This window comes from Chrysemys picta, chromosome 25, assembly GCF_011386835.1.
Source record: "Chrysemys picta bellii isolate R12L10 chromosome 25, ASM1138683v2, whole genome shotgun sequence".
NCBI classification, from domain to species: domain Eukaryota; kingdom Metazoa; phylum Chordata; order Testudines; family Emydidae; genus Chrysemys; species Chrysemys picta.
Genome location: NC_088815.1, coordinates 10,658,649 through 10,676,568, shown reverse-complemented (window position 1 = coordinate 10,676,568; position 17,920 = coordinate 10,658,649). Strand labels below are relative to the sequence as shown.

The 17,920-nt window shown below is 59.2% G+C and overlaps 1 protein-coding gene across 8 annotated transcripts in view; it reads right to left on the bottom strand.

Annotated features, from left to right (window-relative positions):
* Positions 1 to 4,906: 4,906 nt before the first annotated feature.
* The window catches only part of TLE2 (TLE family member 2, transcriptional corepressor), a 35,023-nt gene continuing 22,009 nt past the window's right edge, over positions 4,907 to 17,920 (bottom strand). For all 8 annotated transcript variants that reach the window (XM_008168805.4, XM_008168806.4, XM_008168807.4 and 5 more), the window contains 11 exons: positions 17,340 to 17,384; positions 16,252 to 16,392; positions 14,080 to 14,221; positions 11,395 to 11,555; positions 10,356 to 10,432; positions 9,520 to 9,769; positions 7,412 to 7,659; positions 6,953 to 7,100; positions 6,677 to 6,827; positions 6,020 to 6,096; positions 4,907 to 5,563 (listed from right to left, as the gene is read on the bottom strand). In XM_008168805.4, coding sequence (XP_008167027.2) covers positions 5,456 to 5,563; positions 6,020 to 6,096; positions 6,677 to 6,827; positions 6,953 to 7,100; positions 7,412 to 7,659; positions 9,520 to 9,769; positions 10,356 to 10,432; positions 11,395 to 11,555; positions 14,080 to 14,221; positions 16,252 to 16,392; positions 17,340 to 17,384 — 1,548 coding nt within the window. In that variant the 3' untranslated portion in view covers positions 4,907 to 5,455. The remainder of the gene's footprint in view (positions 5,564 to 6,019; positions 6,097 to 6,676; positions 6,828 to 6,952; positions 7,101 to 7,411; positions 7,660 to 9,519; positions 9,770 to 10,355; positions 10,433 to 11,394; positions 11,556 to 14,079; positions 14,222 to 16,251; positions 16,393 to 17,339; positions 17,385 to 17,920) is intronic.

The following is a 17,920-nucleotide window of genomic DNA, read 5'->3' as shown; positions in this document are numbered from 1 at the left end:
CGCTCCTGGGTAACCCCCGCCGGTCCTAGTGGAGCTGGGGTGATGGTGGCTTTGGGCTGGGGTGTATTGAGACATCCTTCCCCTGCCCCCCCTCCCGTCGGAGCAGGGATAATGGCAGTGCCTAGCACTAGGTTGAGTGTTGATCAATTTTGGAGTCGTTTTTCCTGCGTGGGTTTCATTCTCCATCATGCCGCAGTTTGGGCGGACACGTACTTGGTTACGGGGTGGGGGTTAGAGGCTGGCATGTGCTAGAATTCTTACCCCCACCCCCCTTTGGACCTGGTGCATTGGAGTATGTGTCCCCGGGTCTTCCGCGTGGCGGTGAGAGCTCCCGGGGTGCGGGTTGCTGCTTAGATTGCTGGCTCTGGGTCTCTTGGGAGCCAGGACAAGGCTCTGGACAGGAGGCGTGTAACTGACCAGAGGCAAAGCCCCTGGTTTCATGGTGTAGGTAGGGAACACGGCGCCCTAGCTGGAAGGGGCCCCTGCCCTGCTTCAGGTTTTCTGTCTCTTCTGCAGAAAGATGTGCGAGCACCAGGGGCTGGCGCCAATGTCCTGTGGAGTTCTGCTTTGGCCTAGCTGGTGCAGAGGGGGAGAGGGCTGCTTGTAGGGTCTGTGTCTGGCTGGGGTTCCTAGCTCCAGATGCTCTGAGCGTGGGAGCAAATAGCAAAATCGAGGGGGATGGAAGCAGTCCCCATCCCTAGCTGCTGGGGGGCGGGGGGGGGGAAGCTCTCTTGTAACTCCCTTGCTCCTCTTTTCAGCCACCTGCAAGACGACTGATGGGCAGGGCCTGCTTCCCCCAAGTGCATGTGCCTCCCGGGGGGGTATAGCTACGGAGCTGGGCACAGTTCTGTGCCCCCCCCCCCCCCACCCCCTGCTCCTTCTGCCAAGGTGGATCTGCCACTACTTCCCGCCTGGCACTCACCAGGAACACGACAGGTCCCTGCAGCGATTTACCCTTCCAGCTGGCATCTGGTGCTGCCTCCAGGCCGGGGTCTCGGCCAAGTGCAGCCTGTGTGTGTACGTCAGCCTCCTTGGGCCCAAGCCTTGAGCAAAAACATTTCCCTCCTTCTCCCCCCCCCCCCCCCTACTTACTCTGTGTTGGGGGGGAGCTCTCTGCTTCAGGAAGTATGGGGGGGGCGGGGGAGGGTGTTCTGATGGCTGCCCTAGTTACAAGGCCTGCCTTCCCCCTCCTGCAGGTGTGTGTCTGTGCAAACTGCTGGCTGCCTGCCCTGACTTCTGGCTTTCTACCCTGCTATAGCTGGAAACACCGGCTCAGCCTGGCCAGAAAACAACTAGTCTGTTTGGTGGTGGTGACAGGGGCTAAGCAGTGGACATTTTAAAGATTTTTATTCTGTTGTGGGGGGGGGGAGGAGAACCGCGACCTCTGGAACTTTTATGCTAGAACTGGCCTTGCCGGCCAGAATGGCCACTAGCCCAGGAGTTGGGGCAACTGCCTGGGCCCTCCCGGCTCTTGTCCCCGCTCTGAATAGTGCAGAGTGGGGTTTTGAAACAGCCTTTTTACTCCCGTGTCCCGAGTGAGGGCTGGAGCCCAGGCTCTGCCTAGAAATTCCAGCCTGAACCTGCCCCACCTTCCGGCTGAAATTCTCAGCCAGGGGCTACGGTTCCAGGAAACTGGCTAAAACAAAATGGCCCTTTTTTGTTTGGGGCGGGGATTTGTCAGATTTTCAACTGGCTCCAGCGCCGGCTTCCCGCCCCCTGCCTTTATGCTCCCGTTTGGCACAGCCGGGAATGCTCAGGCTGCGGTTGTGGTATCAGCGGTGAACTGGGATTACAAGGGCTGGGCGTTGAGGATCATCCTTCAGTCTGAATTCCCTGCTACTGCCCTGTCTCTGAGGGAGGGACCTTCTGCCGCTGTGGGGCGAGCGGGGCCTAAGGGTGAGCTGTCTCTCCCACCCAGAGAGCTTTTGAAGAAGAAGGCAGCGCGAGTGAGCGCCTAGAGCACTGAGCGGTGCTGGGTTTTAGCCCCTTTTCTGCCGCTGACGTTGGGCAAATCGCTTCCCCACCTGTAAAATGGGGCTGGTGGTGACCTTTGTAAAATGGTTTGAGAGCAACTCCTGCAAAGTGCTCGGTATTAATAATGCCAGAGAGCCGTCTACACTGCGTGGGCAGCGGTCTGGTGCACACACACTCATTTCAATCCAGTGCAGCACTCGGGTGTGTTTTCCTACATGCTTTGCTCCCTCTGGCACCACAGCGCCAGCCTCCCCTTGCCCTTAGGCCAGGGCTGGGAGAAGGAAGGGAAGGGAAGGGAAGGGTTACAGCTGTGCTTGGGCTTCCGCCGGTGTGTCTTCGTGATGAGGCCGCGCGCAGAAGCAGACTTAGACAGCGCGTTCCCCCAGCAAGGGGAGAGACAGTAGAAGTTGCTCAAATCTACAGAAGCAGCAGGTGCGGGTGGTGAGCTGCGGTGGTATCCACGTCCTACAGGGATGGGTGCTGAAAGCCCCACTGCAGTGATCTCCAGCCCAGGTGCTGTACACTGAGCCACCTGGTCTCTGCAGCTTCCCCTGCCCAGGATGCGGCCATCCAGTCCTTCACCCTCTTGTCCTGGGCAATGGCCTCTTGCCCCAGCTCGGGGGTGACGGGAGAAGCCCAAGTTCTAGCTGAGCGCGGGAGGGAGACTCCACTCCCCCCAGGACCAGGCCCCTTGTGGCCAAGGTCCAGAAAGGGGGCTGCTCTTTCAGCATGAGCTCCTTGGCTTCGAAGCTAAGCGAGGGCGTGCTGAGTTGGCAAGGGCTGGAGAGGTGGGTGGCAGATCAGCCCGACTGGATCCGCCCTCCATTCAGCTGTCTCGAAACCTGTTTTTCCTCTTTGGTGGGCAGGGGCTGCTAGTGACTCACGCTGGCTGGCCTCGGGCTCGGCTGCTCCAGCCTGTCTTCGGCTGGGCAAGGGGCCTTGGCGATGGCGTTGTGTCCTGGCAAGGAAGCTGGTGAAAGGGATGGGGGTGGGAAGGCACCAAGGGGCACTCTGAACTCAGGTAGGTTTGCCTCATGGCCCAAGTGTTCCTGGTATTCTAGCTCCACCTGCACCTGGGCGGTAGCAGCCTTCCCTGAACCTGTGGTCCCGGCCAGGGTAGCTCCCGCTGGCACTGAAAGGTCCCTTTTTGGCAAAGTTGAAGCCATACCTGGTTCCAGGTAGCAGGACAGTCGTGGGGTTGCGGACGCACACGCTGTACCGCCATGGATGGGCCTGAGCGGGGGCCACCCTAACTTTGAATACCCTCCTCTCCCTGACTTGCAGTGAGCTGGGCCGGAAAAGATTCTGCATCAGGCCGAGCAAGGCCTCGAACCGGACTCTCCCGCCGCTGAGGCTGGGGTTTGTTCTCCTGCTGTGCAATGGATGGGGGAGCCTCGCGTCCGCTCAGACGCAGGCTCCTAAGCCGTGGCCGGGGCCTGGTTCTCCGGTGGCTGGCAGTTGCAGGCTCTCGGCCGCAGGGCATCGCTGCGGCCGGCCGTTACGAGCCGCCACGCACTCTGCCCCATGTGGCTGCCGCCAATGCCGCTGCCCTGGCTCTAACGGGCACAGCCGAGGCTCCAGGCCGCCCTTCAGCCGCTGTTTCTTTCTCCAGCATGTCGCCTGCAGCCTCTGCTGCTCCTTAAGTCTCACGCCCTGGAAAGATAGACAACCCCCCCCCCCCATCCCATCTCCCTGCCCCCTAGCTGCGGGGCCTACTCCTGCTTTAATTAGTCCATAGAGCGTTGTAGGAGGCTCTTGATGTTCGGGCTTTAGAGCCAGCTGTACTATTTTCCTAATTAGCACCTCCCGCCTCTCAGATTGGGCCCCACGGTGGTGCTAGGCACTGCTGAAGTTGCCAACTGTCTAATGGCACAAACCCAAACCCACTTGCCCTGCCCCCTGGCCCTGCCCCTTCTCACTCCATTTCCCCCTCCCTCCCTTGTTCACTTTCACCGGTCTGGGGCAGGGGGGCGGGGTTGCAGGCTCTGGGAGGGCGTTTGGGTGTAGGAGGGGGCTCAGGGCTGGGGCAGGGGGTGGCAGGCTCTGGGTAGCGCTGATCTCCGGCTGCTCCCAGAAGCAGCGGCGTGCCCCTGTGGCTCCTAGGGGCAGCCAGGTGGCTCTGTGCACTGCCCCTGCCTGCAGGCACTGCCCCCCCAGCTCCCATTGGCCACAGTTCCTGGCCAATGGGAGCTACGGAGTTGGCGTACAGAGACCCCCACCGGCCGCCCCTGCCTGCGCCTAGGAGCTGCAGGGACATGCCACCCCTTCCGGGAGCTGCGCGCTGCCAGGGCAGGTAGGGAGCCTGCCTTAGCCCCGCTGCCCCACCCCCGCCAACCGGACTTTTGGCCTAGTAAAATCTACCAGATTGCTTTCAATGGCAACCAGGAGATTGAAGCTGATTTCAGGAGACTCCTGGCCAATGCGGGAGCATTGGCAACCCTAGGCACTGCGCATCCCCCAAGGGGGAGGGGTGGGGAGGGGGAGGCCCTGCACTGAAGAGCTCACAGTAAACCCCCAAAAGCCTGGGAACCATTTTACAGCTGAGGGACTGAGGCCTCAGGAGAGGAAGTGACCTGCCCAAGGTCACCCAGAGAGGCAGTAGCAGAGCTCACCCAGTTCAGCCCCACCACCCTACCCCGCCCCCAGCGAGAGGACCCAGCCATCACCAGCATCTCTAGGGCAGACGCCGGCTCCTTTTCCACCAAGTCACTGAAGCAGCGGGTGCGTTTCGGGGGGGGGGGGGGCGCTCTGGCTGTAATCCGGGCAGAACGCTCATGGAGGAGGGGTCTCGTTAGCAGCCCGGGGCCCGTCTTCCCCACGTTTTTCCAGGCTCGGTTTGACATGGCAAATCAACGTGCTGAACTGGGCCCCCTGTTTGTCCCCCGCCACGCGGAAAATCCACACGTTTCATTAGGCAGGGATTGAAACCGCGGCCTGTTAAATACATTTATTTACCGAGGAGAAATTACAGCTGTTTTCTCAACAGAAAATTGGCGTCATTAAATCAGTAGCAATAATGTGGGAGAAGTGGCAGGCGGCAGCCCCTTCGCTCGCTGAGTGAGAACAGCATCGCTTGCACCTGTAGCCACTCCCCTCCGTGCCTTAGGAGCCGGCCATTGCTAGTCCCCGAGCTGGGAAGCCGCTCAGGCCCGGCCTCTCCGGTCAGATCCCGGCTAGTCCTTACTCCCCCACATCTGCCCCTGGGAGGCAGCGTGGAAGATGCAGAAAGGAAGCGAGGCGTCTCGTGTCTCCATCCGCCTGCACCTGTTTGCGCACTCAGCCTAAGGAAGCACTGACAGGTCCCACCTCCGAGCCCGGGAGGCTCTCGGGCCGCTCTGCAGCTGACGCGGTGGGGAGGGGCCCCACTCCCGGCGCACGCCGCCTTCGGAGGCCACAGCGGGTGGTTGGAAAGGCTGCCCCGGGTGGCGCTGGGGTTTTGGTCACGGTACAGCTCGGTCCCGGCCACCCCCGCGCACACCCTTCAGTACACCACTTCGTAGACGGTGGCTTTCTTGTCGCCGGAGCCCGTGACGATGAACTTGTCGTTGATCGAGATGTCGCAGCTTAGCACCGACGAGGACTCTTTGGACTGAGAGGGGGTGGAGGTTAGGAGAGGGAACCTGCCCTGGGTGGCCTCGATAGTGGGATAACAGGGGGGGTGGGGGCTGAGAGAGCAGGGCCAGGGGGACCAGTGGCAAAGACAGGCCTTGTTCTGCGGTGAGTTAAAATCGAAGCCCAACTTTCTTTCTCTCAGCACTCCCCGATCTCCACCTGGCAGGGAAAGCTGGCGCTAAGGGTCATTAAAACCAAGGGAAAAGCCTCCCACTGATTTAACTGATGCTCTGTGTCCATCAGGAATGAATTCAGGACACTCCTGTTCTGCGTCGTGCAGGAGGTCAGACCAGAGTTCTGTCTGGCTCTGGAATCTATGATCCTGGCTTTGGGGCAGCTACGGATGGGCTGGGCAGTTGTTTCCACTCTATGCATTGCCGGGGGCAAGGGATTTAAACAGAATGGGCCTCCCGGCAGAGTGCCCCTTCCTCACCTGGAAGATGCTGGCTCCGTAGGGCGTCCTCCAGGCGTTCAGCAGGTTGTCCTTCCCTGTGCTCACGAACCATTTACCTGCAGCGGGAGAGTCCAATGGGTCAGCGGGGGACTGTCACGTGCCTGGTCGAGAGATTCAGCGAAAGGGGAGAGGCTGCCCATAGGGGTGGGGGATTCCAACAGCATCCCACAAGCAGCCACCTGCCCTGGGAGCAGAGGACGATGCACCGGGAGCATCAAAAGCACAGCCCGGGCTGGATAAACTTTCAGCCTGCCTGTAAACATGGATTCCCACCCACACAGCCTTCCAAGTTCCATTCCGTGTTCCGGGGCTGGCGACTTCACGCTCAGATGAGATGTGTGCGCCATTAGCAACTCCAGCCCACAACCGAGGTTGGGTTCCCCTTGTGCCGGAGCTGCACAGACACGTAGGGGAAACTGACCCTGCTCCAAAGAGCTAATCAGCTCCATGGACCTCGGGTGGGAGGGGAAACTGAGGCACGGAGCGAGGCAGTAACTGACCCAAGGGCACCCAGCAGGGCAGCGGCAGAGCCAGGAACAGATGCCTTTTCCCGAGTCCCCGCCACTGCTCTGCCCACTAGGCCATGCAACCACTCGGCCGGCCCGAGCCCGCCTCTGCACTTGCCCACACTCCTACCGCAGGAGGCGAATTTGAGGGAGAGGACGCAGCTCTCGTGGAGGTGGAGCTGGTATTTCTCCGGCTTGGCCACGTGCAGGATCTCCACGTTGCTGCTCTCCATGCCGACGGCCAGCCACTCCCCCGAGGGACAGTAACCCAGCGAGAAGATCTGGGGAGAAGGCAGAGTCAGGCCCCAGGAAACGGGTCCCTGCCCGGCTGGCTCTCCGGGGGAGGGGAGAGCGCAGTGCCCTCCCCCACCCGCTCGGGCTCTGCGGCGCCCCATCGCCCACCTACCTGGGAGCTGAAATCGTGCTGCTGCAGCTGGCGCCCCTCCCGCAGGTCCCAGCACCGCACCGTGTTATCCAGCCCCCCCGTCCACAGCTTGGTGCCGTAGTTGGAGATATCGATGCAGCTGGCGCCGTCCGTGTGGCCCTGGAACTGCCTGGAGGGGAGAGCGCGGCCGTCAGGCACCGTCGCCTGCTGCAGGTTCGGGTCCTGTGGCCAGGGGGCAGGCAGCACCTCCCCTCTCCAGCGCTAGCCAGCCGCACCGTATTGCAGCCCGGGAAGGCAAACCCCGGCGCTCACCTGACCAGAGTCTGGTTCTGCGGGTCCCACACTAGCAGCCCAGGCACCCTTAAGTCTGACCGTCGCCAACCAGCAACGAGAGGCAAAGGTTATCCAGCCGATCCCAGCCGCATGCTGTACAGGGAAGGCCCTGCGAGATACATGTGTGTGTGTGTGGGGGGGGCTCACCTGACCATCGTCTGGTTCTGCAGGTCCCACACCACGATGTTGCCATCGCTGCAGCAGGAGAAGCAGACCTTGGCGTCGGGGCTGATGGCCAGGGCGTAGCAGGCGGGCGCCGAGGAGGTCAGCTCCGCCTTGATGCGGGGGGTGGGCGCGGCCAGGTCCCAGATGGACAAGGTGCTGGCCTCCCCCCCCACGATGAGGCTGCGCCCGTCCGGGAGGAGCTTGCAGGAGCGGATGTAGTTGTCGCGGTTCTGGGGAAGGGAGAGGGAGGAGCGGCCTTAAAGCCAGTCACTGCGGAGTGGGGGGGTCCCTGATCCAGCGCCCCTTAAGGGTCAGTGGAAAGTCTCCCCTGATTTCAGCAGGCTTTGGGTCAGAGCCCCGAGGCCAGCGGCAGGCCTGCAGCCTCTCAGTGCCACCTGTGCCAGGGACTCAGTGGAGGTCAATGGAATTCACCCTGCAGGGCTCAGCCGCCCGCTCTAAAGCGCTCCGGGCCTTACTCCAAAGCAGCCCAGTTCCCCACCTCTGCTTCCCCCCCCACCTGACCCAGTGTCCTGCCCATTGCCAAGAGTCTAGGGCCCTTGGCAAAGCAGCCCAGGGTCCGGTCTCAGCATCAAGCCATTGACAACAAGCTGTTGTTCTTTGCCTAGTGGCCCCACGGTGCTAGGTGCTGCACGCGCGCGCACACAGGGCTCTGGCCCCAAGGGTTTACAATTGGAACACAGGCAATTAAATGACTTGCCCGAGCTCAGACAGGGAGTCAGTGGCAGAGCCGGGAATTAAACCCGGATCTCCTGAAGCCCCGGCCAACGTCTGACACACAAGCCCATTCGTTGTCCCGCATGCCTGAGGGTGTCAGTGCCCAGTTACAGAGACTGGCCTGTTTTACCTTCCATTCCGGTCAGGGCTTCTGAGGCCTGGGGGAGACAGAGAGCGCCCCACGCAGGCTCTTAACAGCAGTGCAAAGCACAGGGAGCTCTCAGCACATACCACGGTCAGCCAAACCTGCCCAGCCCCCCTCTAACATGCCCAGCACCGCAGCATCCGGCCCGGTGCTGCAGTGACCCCAAGCTGCTGCCGCTTCAGTCCCAGACCCGCCGCTCTTGGGACACTTTGCCGCCGGCCCGTGGGCTTGGGGCTTAAGGAAATTTCACTGGGATTAGGCCTTTCAGATACGGGCATTTGAGGCCACCAGTTTCCACGCTAGGCCGTGCTTCCCCCCACCCCGGCTGGCGGCCTCCGCACAGGGCGTTAGGAGCCAAAATACCTTGGAGTTCTTCCCGATGGCCCCTCCCCAGCAGCCCTACCTTCCAAAGCAGCCTGTGGCTCTCCTCGGCCTGGCCTGGCTGGCGTACACCCCTGCGCTTGCTGGCGCGGTCGTGGCATTGCACATGGAGGCCTCGGAAGCAGAAAAGCCCCAGTGTATGTGTGTGTGTGTGGGGGGGGTGGCACGAGGGACAAAAACTGGTCAGAGATGGGAGGAGAGCAAGTGCCCCCCCTTCCTCCCCCAGTGCTGCAGCCATGAGCCGTCCTGCCACGCTCCACAGCACCTTCCAGTCATGGCAGGAGCGCCGGAGTCTCTGGCATGCTAATGAGCAGGGCCCCGGGGGGCAGCTCAAATATTAATTGCTCTTCCTTTTGATGAGGGTTTTCTAGCGAAGGAGCAATTCCAGTGCCCGCCGATGCTCCCGACGCGCCGGGGAAGCGGGCCTGGAACGGCCCCAGCCGACGCACACAGAGATCATTTCCCACCATCGCCTGGGAAAGGTTCCTTTGGCAGCTCGACAGGGGAAACTGAGGCAGGGCTTCACACACACACACAGCCCAGCCCATGGTGGGCACACAGCAGCAAAGCCAGAACTACAACTGGGGGATCCTGAGTTCAAACTCTATGGTCCAGTCTACCAGCCAAGAGGGGCCTTGGAGAAGGTGCCACTCCAACAAACTAAGTGACAATCTCCAGTGCGTATCGACCCGGTGCCTTCGGCTGCTGCGGGCAAATAGGGCCTGATCCTCAGCGATTTTCCCCAGCCAGGGATCTGGCCCTCAAGGGTAGGAAGGAATTGTGTTGGAGCCAACAGAAGCTCTTTTGTCCCCATGCCCTTTCCCCTTACCAGGCAGTCCAGCTGCGCCACGGGCGTCTTGGTCCCAGGCTGCCCCACGTCCCACACCTTCACGCAGCCCTTGCCCCCCGTGTAGACGTGCTGGGTGGAGTTGCTGATGGTGACGGCGCAGACCACCTCGCCGTGGGTCAGGGTGTGGAGCTGGCGGGCGTGCCGGGGGATGCCGGTGCCGATGAGGGCGTCGGGAGGGAAGGGGACCGGCTGCATCTGCCCGTCGGCGCTCACGTGGAAGGAGTAGGCGCTGGAGGAGGGGGAGAGGCAGGTAAGTGTTGGCAGGCCTTAAAGGGACGCAGCCCTCCTGGGCATTACGCTCCGTGTCTGGGCTTCTGTCACCCACTTTTGTCCCGGAGCTTCCGGCTGGCTGTGCTGGGGATTTCCCCTGCCAGGGAGGGCGGGGGTCACACGCTAGATAAGAAGGGGCTCTCCAGGCAGGGAGGTACCCAGCCCCATTACTGTGGTAGCTGAGCCCCTCCCAGCTTGTATTGGTCCGGACAGCCCCACCCCCCAAGAGGCAGGGCCGTAAATCCCAGCGCCCAGATGGGGAAACTGAGTCACAGAACAATGACGCGACTCAGTCAGGGGCAGAGCAGGGAGTTGAACCCAGGGCTCAAGAGTCTTACAGCAGAGCCCTAACCACTGGGCCATCCTTCCTCCCGGCTGCAGCCTGGCCTTGACCTGTTTATTACCGGCTTCACGCAGGAGCTCCTGTGCGGAATTCTGCCGTGGGCCAGCGGGTGCCTGGCTCGGTGACCTGCATCCCACCACCTCCCCCTGGGGTGTTTCCATGATTCCTCCCTGCCCCCCAGCACAGATTTGGCTGCACTTACGGTTTCCCACCGGGGATGGCCGGCAGAGAGGAGGAGACGGTGGAAGCCCTCAGGTGAGGGTGAGACTCAAAAGCCACCTGCAAAGCAAAGGGAACCTGGTCCACAAAGCGGCGTGGTGGGAAGGGGCCGCAGGAGTTGGGCCTACAGACAAGCAGTATCCGGCCACCCTGCACGAAGACTGGCTTAGAACAACCTCTCTGGCTATCTCTGCAGCCTGTTTCCTCTGACGATGGCAGCAAAACTCTGATGGGACCAGGGCTTGGTGGCAAAGGGCACCGCCCCGGCCATGTTCCAATGGGGGAAGATCTTCAAAGAGACAAAGGGCCATCTCTCTCTCTCTCTCTCTCTCTCACACACACACACACACACACAGGGAGCCGGGCACCTAATTAGAAAGGTGCCCAGTGCCGGCTGGGGGAGGTGCTAGGGTGTCAGAGGGTGGGGAAAATGTGTGTATTGGGGCACTAGGGAATGGGGGTTCTGTGGGGGGGCGCTGGGCAGGGGTGGTGGTGCGCTGTGCATTTGTGCGGGGGTTGGAGGGGCGCTGGCCATAGTGGATCCAGGGGGGCTCTGGCCACTGGGAGTCGGGGGGAGGTGTTGGGTGAGGGGGCCGTGTGGCATGGCATGGGCCTGCCCCCGAGGGCAAGGGGCACGCTGGCAGCACAGGGCCGGGTGGGCCACTATGTGTCTGGCAACTGCCGGTTTGTAAATAGTGCCCTCGCGCTGAGCAGAGCGGGGCCGCCCAGCCATGCCCCGCCCCATTGCCCCTGCCCGGCCCCTCGCTTTGGGGACAGACCTCCTCGTGCCTCCATGGGGGCCCGCAGATATGTTTGGTCACAAAAGGTTAATCCGGCCCTGAAGGTGCCCCACTGTATTTGGCTGGCCCATGCCCTGCACTGAGCTGCCCCCTGTTGAGGTCACCACTGCTACTCTCCATCCCCCGCACACACATGGGATTTTGGGGGTGGGGGGGAGAAGGGCCTTTGCAGGAGGCGGCTGGAGCGGAGCTGGCCTCTGCCCCGGCCCGTCCGCGACTCACCAGAGGGGACCGTCCGTACATCACCGTCCCGCTGACTTGCGGAGAGAGGTGGATGCTCACGTAGGTGCTGGGGGCAGCGAGCTCGCCGTTGATGGCGGCGTGGGGCACCATCCCGAATGAAGACGCGTAGGTGCTGGGCACGCTCAGGGGGCTGCGCAGAGCTGGGGGTTCGAGAGAAGAGACACAGCCACTGAGCAGCACCCCGGGTGCTGGTTACCTGCATTATGGCAGCGTAACGCCCCAGGGTGGGTCATGGCCAGCGGGGATTGAACCTGGGACCACTGGATCTAACTGCCTGAGTGCTCTGCTAGCCAAGGCTGGAAGCCAGAAACTTGTGAGCAGTTAATATTTGTAGCACCATGAAGCCTCAGCTGAGATCAGATCAGCAGCTGCCTCAAATGTCTTAGACAAGGCAGACAAAGGGGAAACTGAGGCACAAAGAGGCGACGGGACTTCCCCTGGGTGACCTGGGGCATCAGCGGCAGAGCCAGGAATAGAACCCAGGTCTCCTGAGTCCCAAGCCAGTGGCCCTAGCCAGGTGCCTTTCAAACCCTTGATGCAGAGGCTCCGAAATCCCTTTAAACTGGGCTCGTACTGAATGACGCTACATCAGCGCAAATGAGTGCGAAGCTGACCCTGGTGCATTTATCTCAGAAGTTCTCCTGGTTTATCAAGATCCCTTTCCATCCCCTCGTCGGAGTCATTTTCTAGCACAGAAAAGGGCTTCATTTCTCAAAGTCTTGCTCTATTTCCACTTCAAAAACTGCCAGGCTTGATCGAACCTTTCCCCCCCCCACTACCTAGCTTTCAGCCGGGACGCATTTCTATTAGCCGAAAGCCCCATGACGCTCTACGGCTCCTCTCACGGGAGGACTGCAAAGCGCTCTCCGAACACCAGTTCACAGCAACCCCTCTGACATCAGTAATGCTCCTGGTTGACAGGTGGGGAAACTGAGGCACCAAGCGGCAAAGTAACTTGCCCAGCGTGCCCCAGAGAGGCAGAGCGACTCCAAGGCACCTCGGCGGGCCTGTGCCTTTAACATTGAGCCACACCCCTAAGGGCTTTCAAGTGATCCCCACATATACAGCTAGATCGTCAGGGCAGGGACCACGTCTCTTGCTGTCTGTGGAGCACCCAGCACCACGGCGCCCTGATCTCAGTCGGGCGTTACTGTGAAACAAACCACAACCAACAGTGCAGGGCCCAATCCTGCACCGCTTACTCAAGGGAGTAATACCTCAATGGTGCGGCTTCTTCTGGCTACCGGCCAACCTATCTCCAAAGGGATATTGCAGAACTGGGGAGGGGGGGCCCAGAGCCACCAATGACAGAGGACCTGGGAAAACTCTCCTAGAAAGAGAGATTGAACGGACTGGGAGCATCACCTGCGAGAGGACACGAACAGGGGGCAGAGGATAGAGTCTCGAAAATACTGAATGGTCCAGAGAAGGGAGATTGGGAGCTTCTGTCCTGTCTCCTAGCACAAGACCAAGAGTGTCCAGTGTAAGATCTTGCTTGTTTTCCGTCTGCTTCCGTCTCTCTTTCCTGGTTCCTAAAATCACAACGTAGCCGCAGCGGCTCAGTCTAGCCACCTAGTACGTGCTGAGGAACTCTGACGGAGTTTCACTCGGGCAGCTAGCCCGAGCCGCTCCGGCTACCTTGTTATTTTAGGCGCTCGCTCTAGCAGAGCTAACACATGTACATCGAACCCAGGCCGGGCCTGACACCTTTCAGCTGCAGCGTAGGGTACACACACGCCCGGCACCCACAGCATTGGGCCCTGGTCTCTGGGATTGGCCAGTGTCTGATGCGTCAGAAGGAGATGAAAACTCTCCAAAGGCATCTGGGCTACAGAGAAATATGCACCATGGTGGGGAGGAAAATACATTAGGATCAACTAATTGTGTCCAAATAACCCGCGGCCCCCAATACCAGGGACCCTTTGTAACTAGGCACCGTGTAGACACATCGAAAGAGACGAAAAGCCGACGATCTCTTTTGCAGAGATGGAGCATTGAGGCACAGAGAGAGAGTAAAGTCTAGATCCTCAAAAGGTATTTAGACACCTGAATCAATGGGAGTTAGGTACCTTTGAGGATCTGGGCCTAAATGACTGGCTCAGGGCCACCCAGGGAGTCTATGGCAGAGCCGGGAACTGAATCCAGATCTCCTGAGTCCCTGTCCAGTCAGCGCCGTACCCACAAGATCATCCTTCCTCTGCCAGTTCCTTCCTGACCCCTTCAGCCAATGTCTTGAAGCATGCACTTTGATCACCCTTGTTTTCACACGAATAGCCAGCAATATTATGAGTCAGAAACAATGCAGAACCCTTTCCAAAAGCCAGACACAGTATTCGTCACACTGAATTCCTGCAGCAGTGAGTTCCACAAGTTGACACAAACCATACTATGGACCCACACCTGAGAAGCAAGGAGGGCCTTGCATTGCACAGCAGGCTCTCAGCACCTTAACGCATTGGACCGGTTGGTGTAATTGACCCACACGCCATATTACCACAGCAGAAGCGCTTCCATAAAATTGGCTGTGATATCGGTGGAAATCCACCACTGACCCAGAGCCCTGTAGTAACTGCCCCAGCTGCCATGCACCCCCGCACACACACATGCTGTGTTACGAGGCCAGGCAGTTTCCCAGAAGGACGCGGATGCCTTAGAGAGACTCACTGATGGTGTCCGTGGCAGGTGGCTTGGAGGAGAGTTGCCGGAGATGGGAGGCCGAGCTTGGCCCGGGGCCGGGCGTTAAGGAGTCCCGTGGAGGAGAGGAGCTGGAGGACTTGGAGGTGGGAGTGTTGGCTGAGACATCGTTCTGCAATGGAAAGGAGATGTTGCCCTGCCTTTGCTCTAGAGCCTTCCAGCCAAGGCCCCCCAGAGCGCTACCTGCCCATTCATGAAACCTCACCCACCCCAATGGGGAAACTGAGGCACAGGACAGCGACGTCATTTACCCAAAGTCACAGAGAGATTCCGTGGCCGGGTTTGGTATAGAACCTAGGAGTCCTGGCTCCCAGCCCCTCTTTCTGCTTCAACCACTGGGACCGGATCCCACCCCTTTCCAGAGCTGGGAAGACAGCACAGGAGTGGTGACTTGCAGCCCCCTGCTCTGACCCCCTAGAGAACACCCCCTTCCAGTTAATACTTGCACAGAGAGTCTGCAGCCCCCGCCCCAGGACTGCGTGCACCAGCCCCTTTGCAGGATCAGGCCCATCGACCAGCCGCCCCACTCTGCCCGCTGTTTCACTGAAGGGCTGTCCAATAAACCTTGGTGCATTTTTGCTCTCCTTGGGATTCTGTGGAGACCGGTAGAAATCCAAGCAGAACCCGCAAATCTCACATCACTTAGGGCATTTCACCTGCTCTAATCAGATTGTCCCCAGGGAGAAACGCCAGCAACCCTAATGAAGGCTCCCAAACCCCTGCAGCCGACAGATTGCTCCCAATGAATCTGGTAAGTGCCTCCCGCTCCTCCACTCGATGGCTGGGCTGGGCATGACAGCGCAATCAATACCCTCCCTCCCGCTGATGTTTCAATCTGAGAATCAGGCTGATGCTGGGCAAATCGATAGATTGCACAGCACGCGGAGGAGCCCAGGGGAATTCTGCAGGCAGCCGGATGGAAAATACCTGCAAAGCCAGGCTCCAGTTACCAGCGTATTAACCTCCCTTCCAAAGGCACTCGCCCCTTGCCAGGCAGCGCGGGAGACCCGCTAGCGATAGCGGTGATTCGTTATTAATTAATTAATTAATCAGCACGCCAAGGATCTCCAAGCGCCTGATGCACACTCATTAATTAGGGCCTCCTCATGCTCCCCCGGCGCGTTAGACACGCTGCACAGATGGGATGAGGCAAGGCCCGGGGCGGGGAACTGACTGGCCCAAGGACGTGCAGCGAGTCAGTACAGAGCTGGGAACAGAACCCAGGCATCCTGGCTCCCAGAGCCCACCCTGCTGCAACCACTAGGCAAGGCTGCCTGCTGATAGCACAACAAAGCCCACATACTGCCTGTGCCCCAAACCGTTCTGTCTCGCTCGGCTGCGGTTAACCCTTAGAGCGCCGGAGAACCTCCAGGGAACACAGACTCTGGGTTTGATCCAGCGTAGTGTGGCCTGGAGGGTTAACCCTTTGGGGACCAGGTTGTTTCCTAGGCTTCCGGCTGGCCCTCAGTGCTGGAGAAGATGGGAGAGATCCTGGCAGAAGAGGATTGTTAGGAGGAGTAACCCCTGGTCTGTTGTGCCCCCCCCCCCCGGCTCCCACTGCCACCTCTCCACCTGGCACCATCCCTCTTACCCCATTGCCAGTCTATGACCCCTCCAGGGCTTGGAACCAGCAGTGGGGGACGTGGGTTGCATCAGGATAGGAGGCAGTGCAATGCAATTCTTCCTCTCTGGAGGTGGCAGGTGTCTGGTTTCTGGCAGGAACGGAGGAGCCAGGGGAAGAGGGTGGGTGGGCAGGGAGCAATAGGATGGCGGGGAGAGGGAGTGGCGAGAAGCTCTCTCGTTAAGTGCTTGAGGGGTTAAGGACCAGACGGGAAGCCCAAGCAATTGCGTGTGATGGGGGAAGGAGCATGGGAAGGGATTGCGGGGGGGGCAGCATCCCCTTTCCCCAATCCAGAGCTCCAGCAGGGGCAGCCCCCGGTGCATGCTCCAGGCTGGACTGCCTGCGACATGCCCTCTAAGCAGGGACAGAGAATCCCAGATCCACTCCCCTCCCCTCCCCATGTGCTGCAGCAGGGAGAGACCCCCTGGGGCAGTGCCCTGGGATACAGAGGTAGGTGCCGACACCCCCACCCCCACCCCAATCCCCCGGCCTCTCTCCAGCTTGCCAGCCCATCTCTTTACCAGGCTCTGGTCCTTCAGTTTGAGGGGCGTTGTGCTCCGGCTGGAGGCCAGGGAGGCTGGGCTTTCGGGCATGTCCCTGCGGGCGGGCGGGAGCTTCGTGCTGGGTGCATGGGCAGGGCTGCTGGGCTCAGAGGGCGGGTCCTGCAGCGGGGAAGAGAAAAGCAGACAGAGCCTTCAGACCCTGGTGCACTGGGGTTAATCGGCTGAGCCGAATGGAGACGCTCCAGAGTCACACAGGTGGTGGAGCAGGATCCAGACCTGCTTTTGCAAATGTAGCTTAGGAGGACACGAGAAAATTGCCTCTGCTTTTGAATGCACTGGGAATTTTGCAAGCCATATTAATTCTCTCTCTCTCTCTCTCTCTCTCTCTCTCTTTTAATGCGTTGGGTGGTTTCCAATTGGCTGCAACAGGCTGCTGGGTAGCGACTGGGAAGAACTGGGGGACACCCGCCGATTTGCTACAATATAATCAACCAGACAGACGAAACGACTGTTTGCAAATCAGTCGAGTCTCCACTCAGGGACAGGCGCCTCCAGCGTGCCAACCCATGGACCTGGCTGACCAGGGAGATTTTTTCTTTTAAAATAACAGCTCTGGGGTTCTTTCTCTTTGCCTTTCCGAGGTCACACTTCCCAGCTTCTCTCCACAGTCAGGAAGGCTAGAAACTGACTTGTTTTTTTTTTTTTAAAGAAAACTGAGATTCTGGTACAGTCACGTGACTTCCAGAACTGGGGCTTCCCAAAAAACACCAACTATCACGAGACTTGTGATAAAACCACCAGAGGTGGCAACTCTGTCTAACAGAATCACCATCAGTTACCATCTTAGACCTGGTCTATACAGAGATTTCAGACCAGTATCATTATTCCGGTTCGGGGAGAGACGTTTCCAGATGTGGTTTTATCAGTACAGTTGCTAGAGGTGCCTTACCCCAGCATAATTCATTCCCCTTTCGGCGCAGTTTTTACCTTCACATTGAGAGAACTGCTTCCATCCTAGGTTGCAGCTGTAACAGTACCGCTAAAGTAATATGAATTGTGTGTCTAGGCAAGGCCTTAAGAGATCTAATTAAAAACTTCTCACTCACCTCATCCACTACTAGGTTATAATCACTCTTGTCCCCGTCGCTGTCCTGCCGAGGGGAGAAACAGAGCCAGGAACAATTAAAACAGCAAAATACCGACACAGGACAGATCTTCGAGGCAGTGCTGCCTAGTGGCTCAAGCACTGGATTGTGACTCAGAAGACCTGAGGTCTATTCCTAGCGCTGCCACTGGCCTGCCGAATGGGAGAGTTACGTCACCTCTTTGTGCCTCAGTTTTCCCATCTGGAAAATGGGCAGAATGATACTGATGTCCTTTGTAAAGTGTTTTAAACTAATGGCTGGAAAACACTAGATAAACCCTAAGGATTATTATCATCTCTCCACTCTGTTGGCTTGTCTCCCTAACCCAAAGCCCAAGGAAGTGACTTCAATGGGCTTTGGATCAGACCCCACACAACCAAAGGCTGCGTCAGACAGAGCAGAGACCTAGAAACTCCTCGGATTTAAGGGCTCCCTGTGGAATTCTTTTTTAAGGTATTTCCTCAAATATTTTTCTGCAGCACTTTAAAGCTAGTAAGCAATGTTGAAAGGTCCCTTTTAGTTAAAAAACCTCTTCAGAGTCG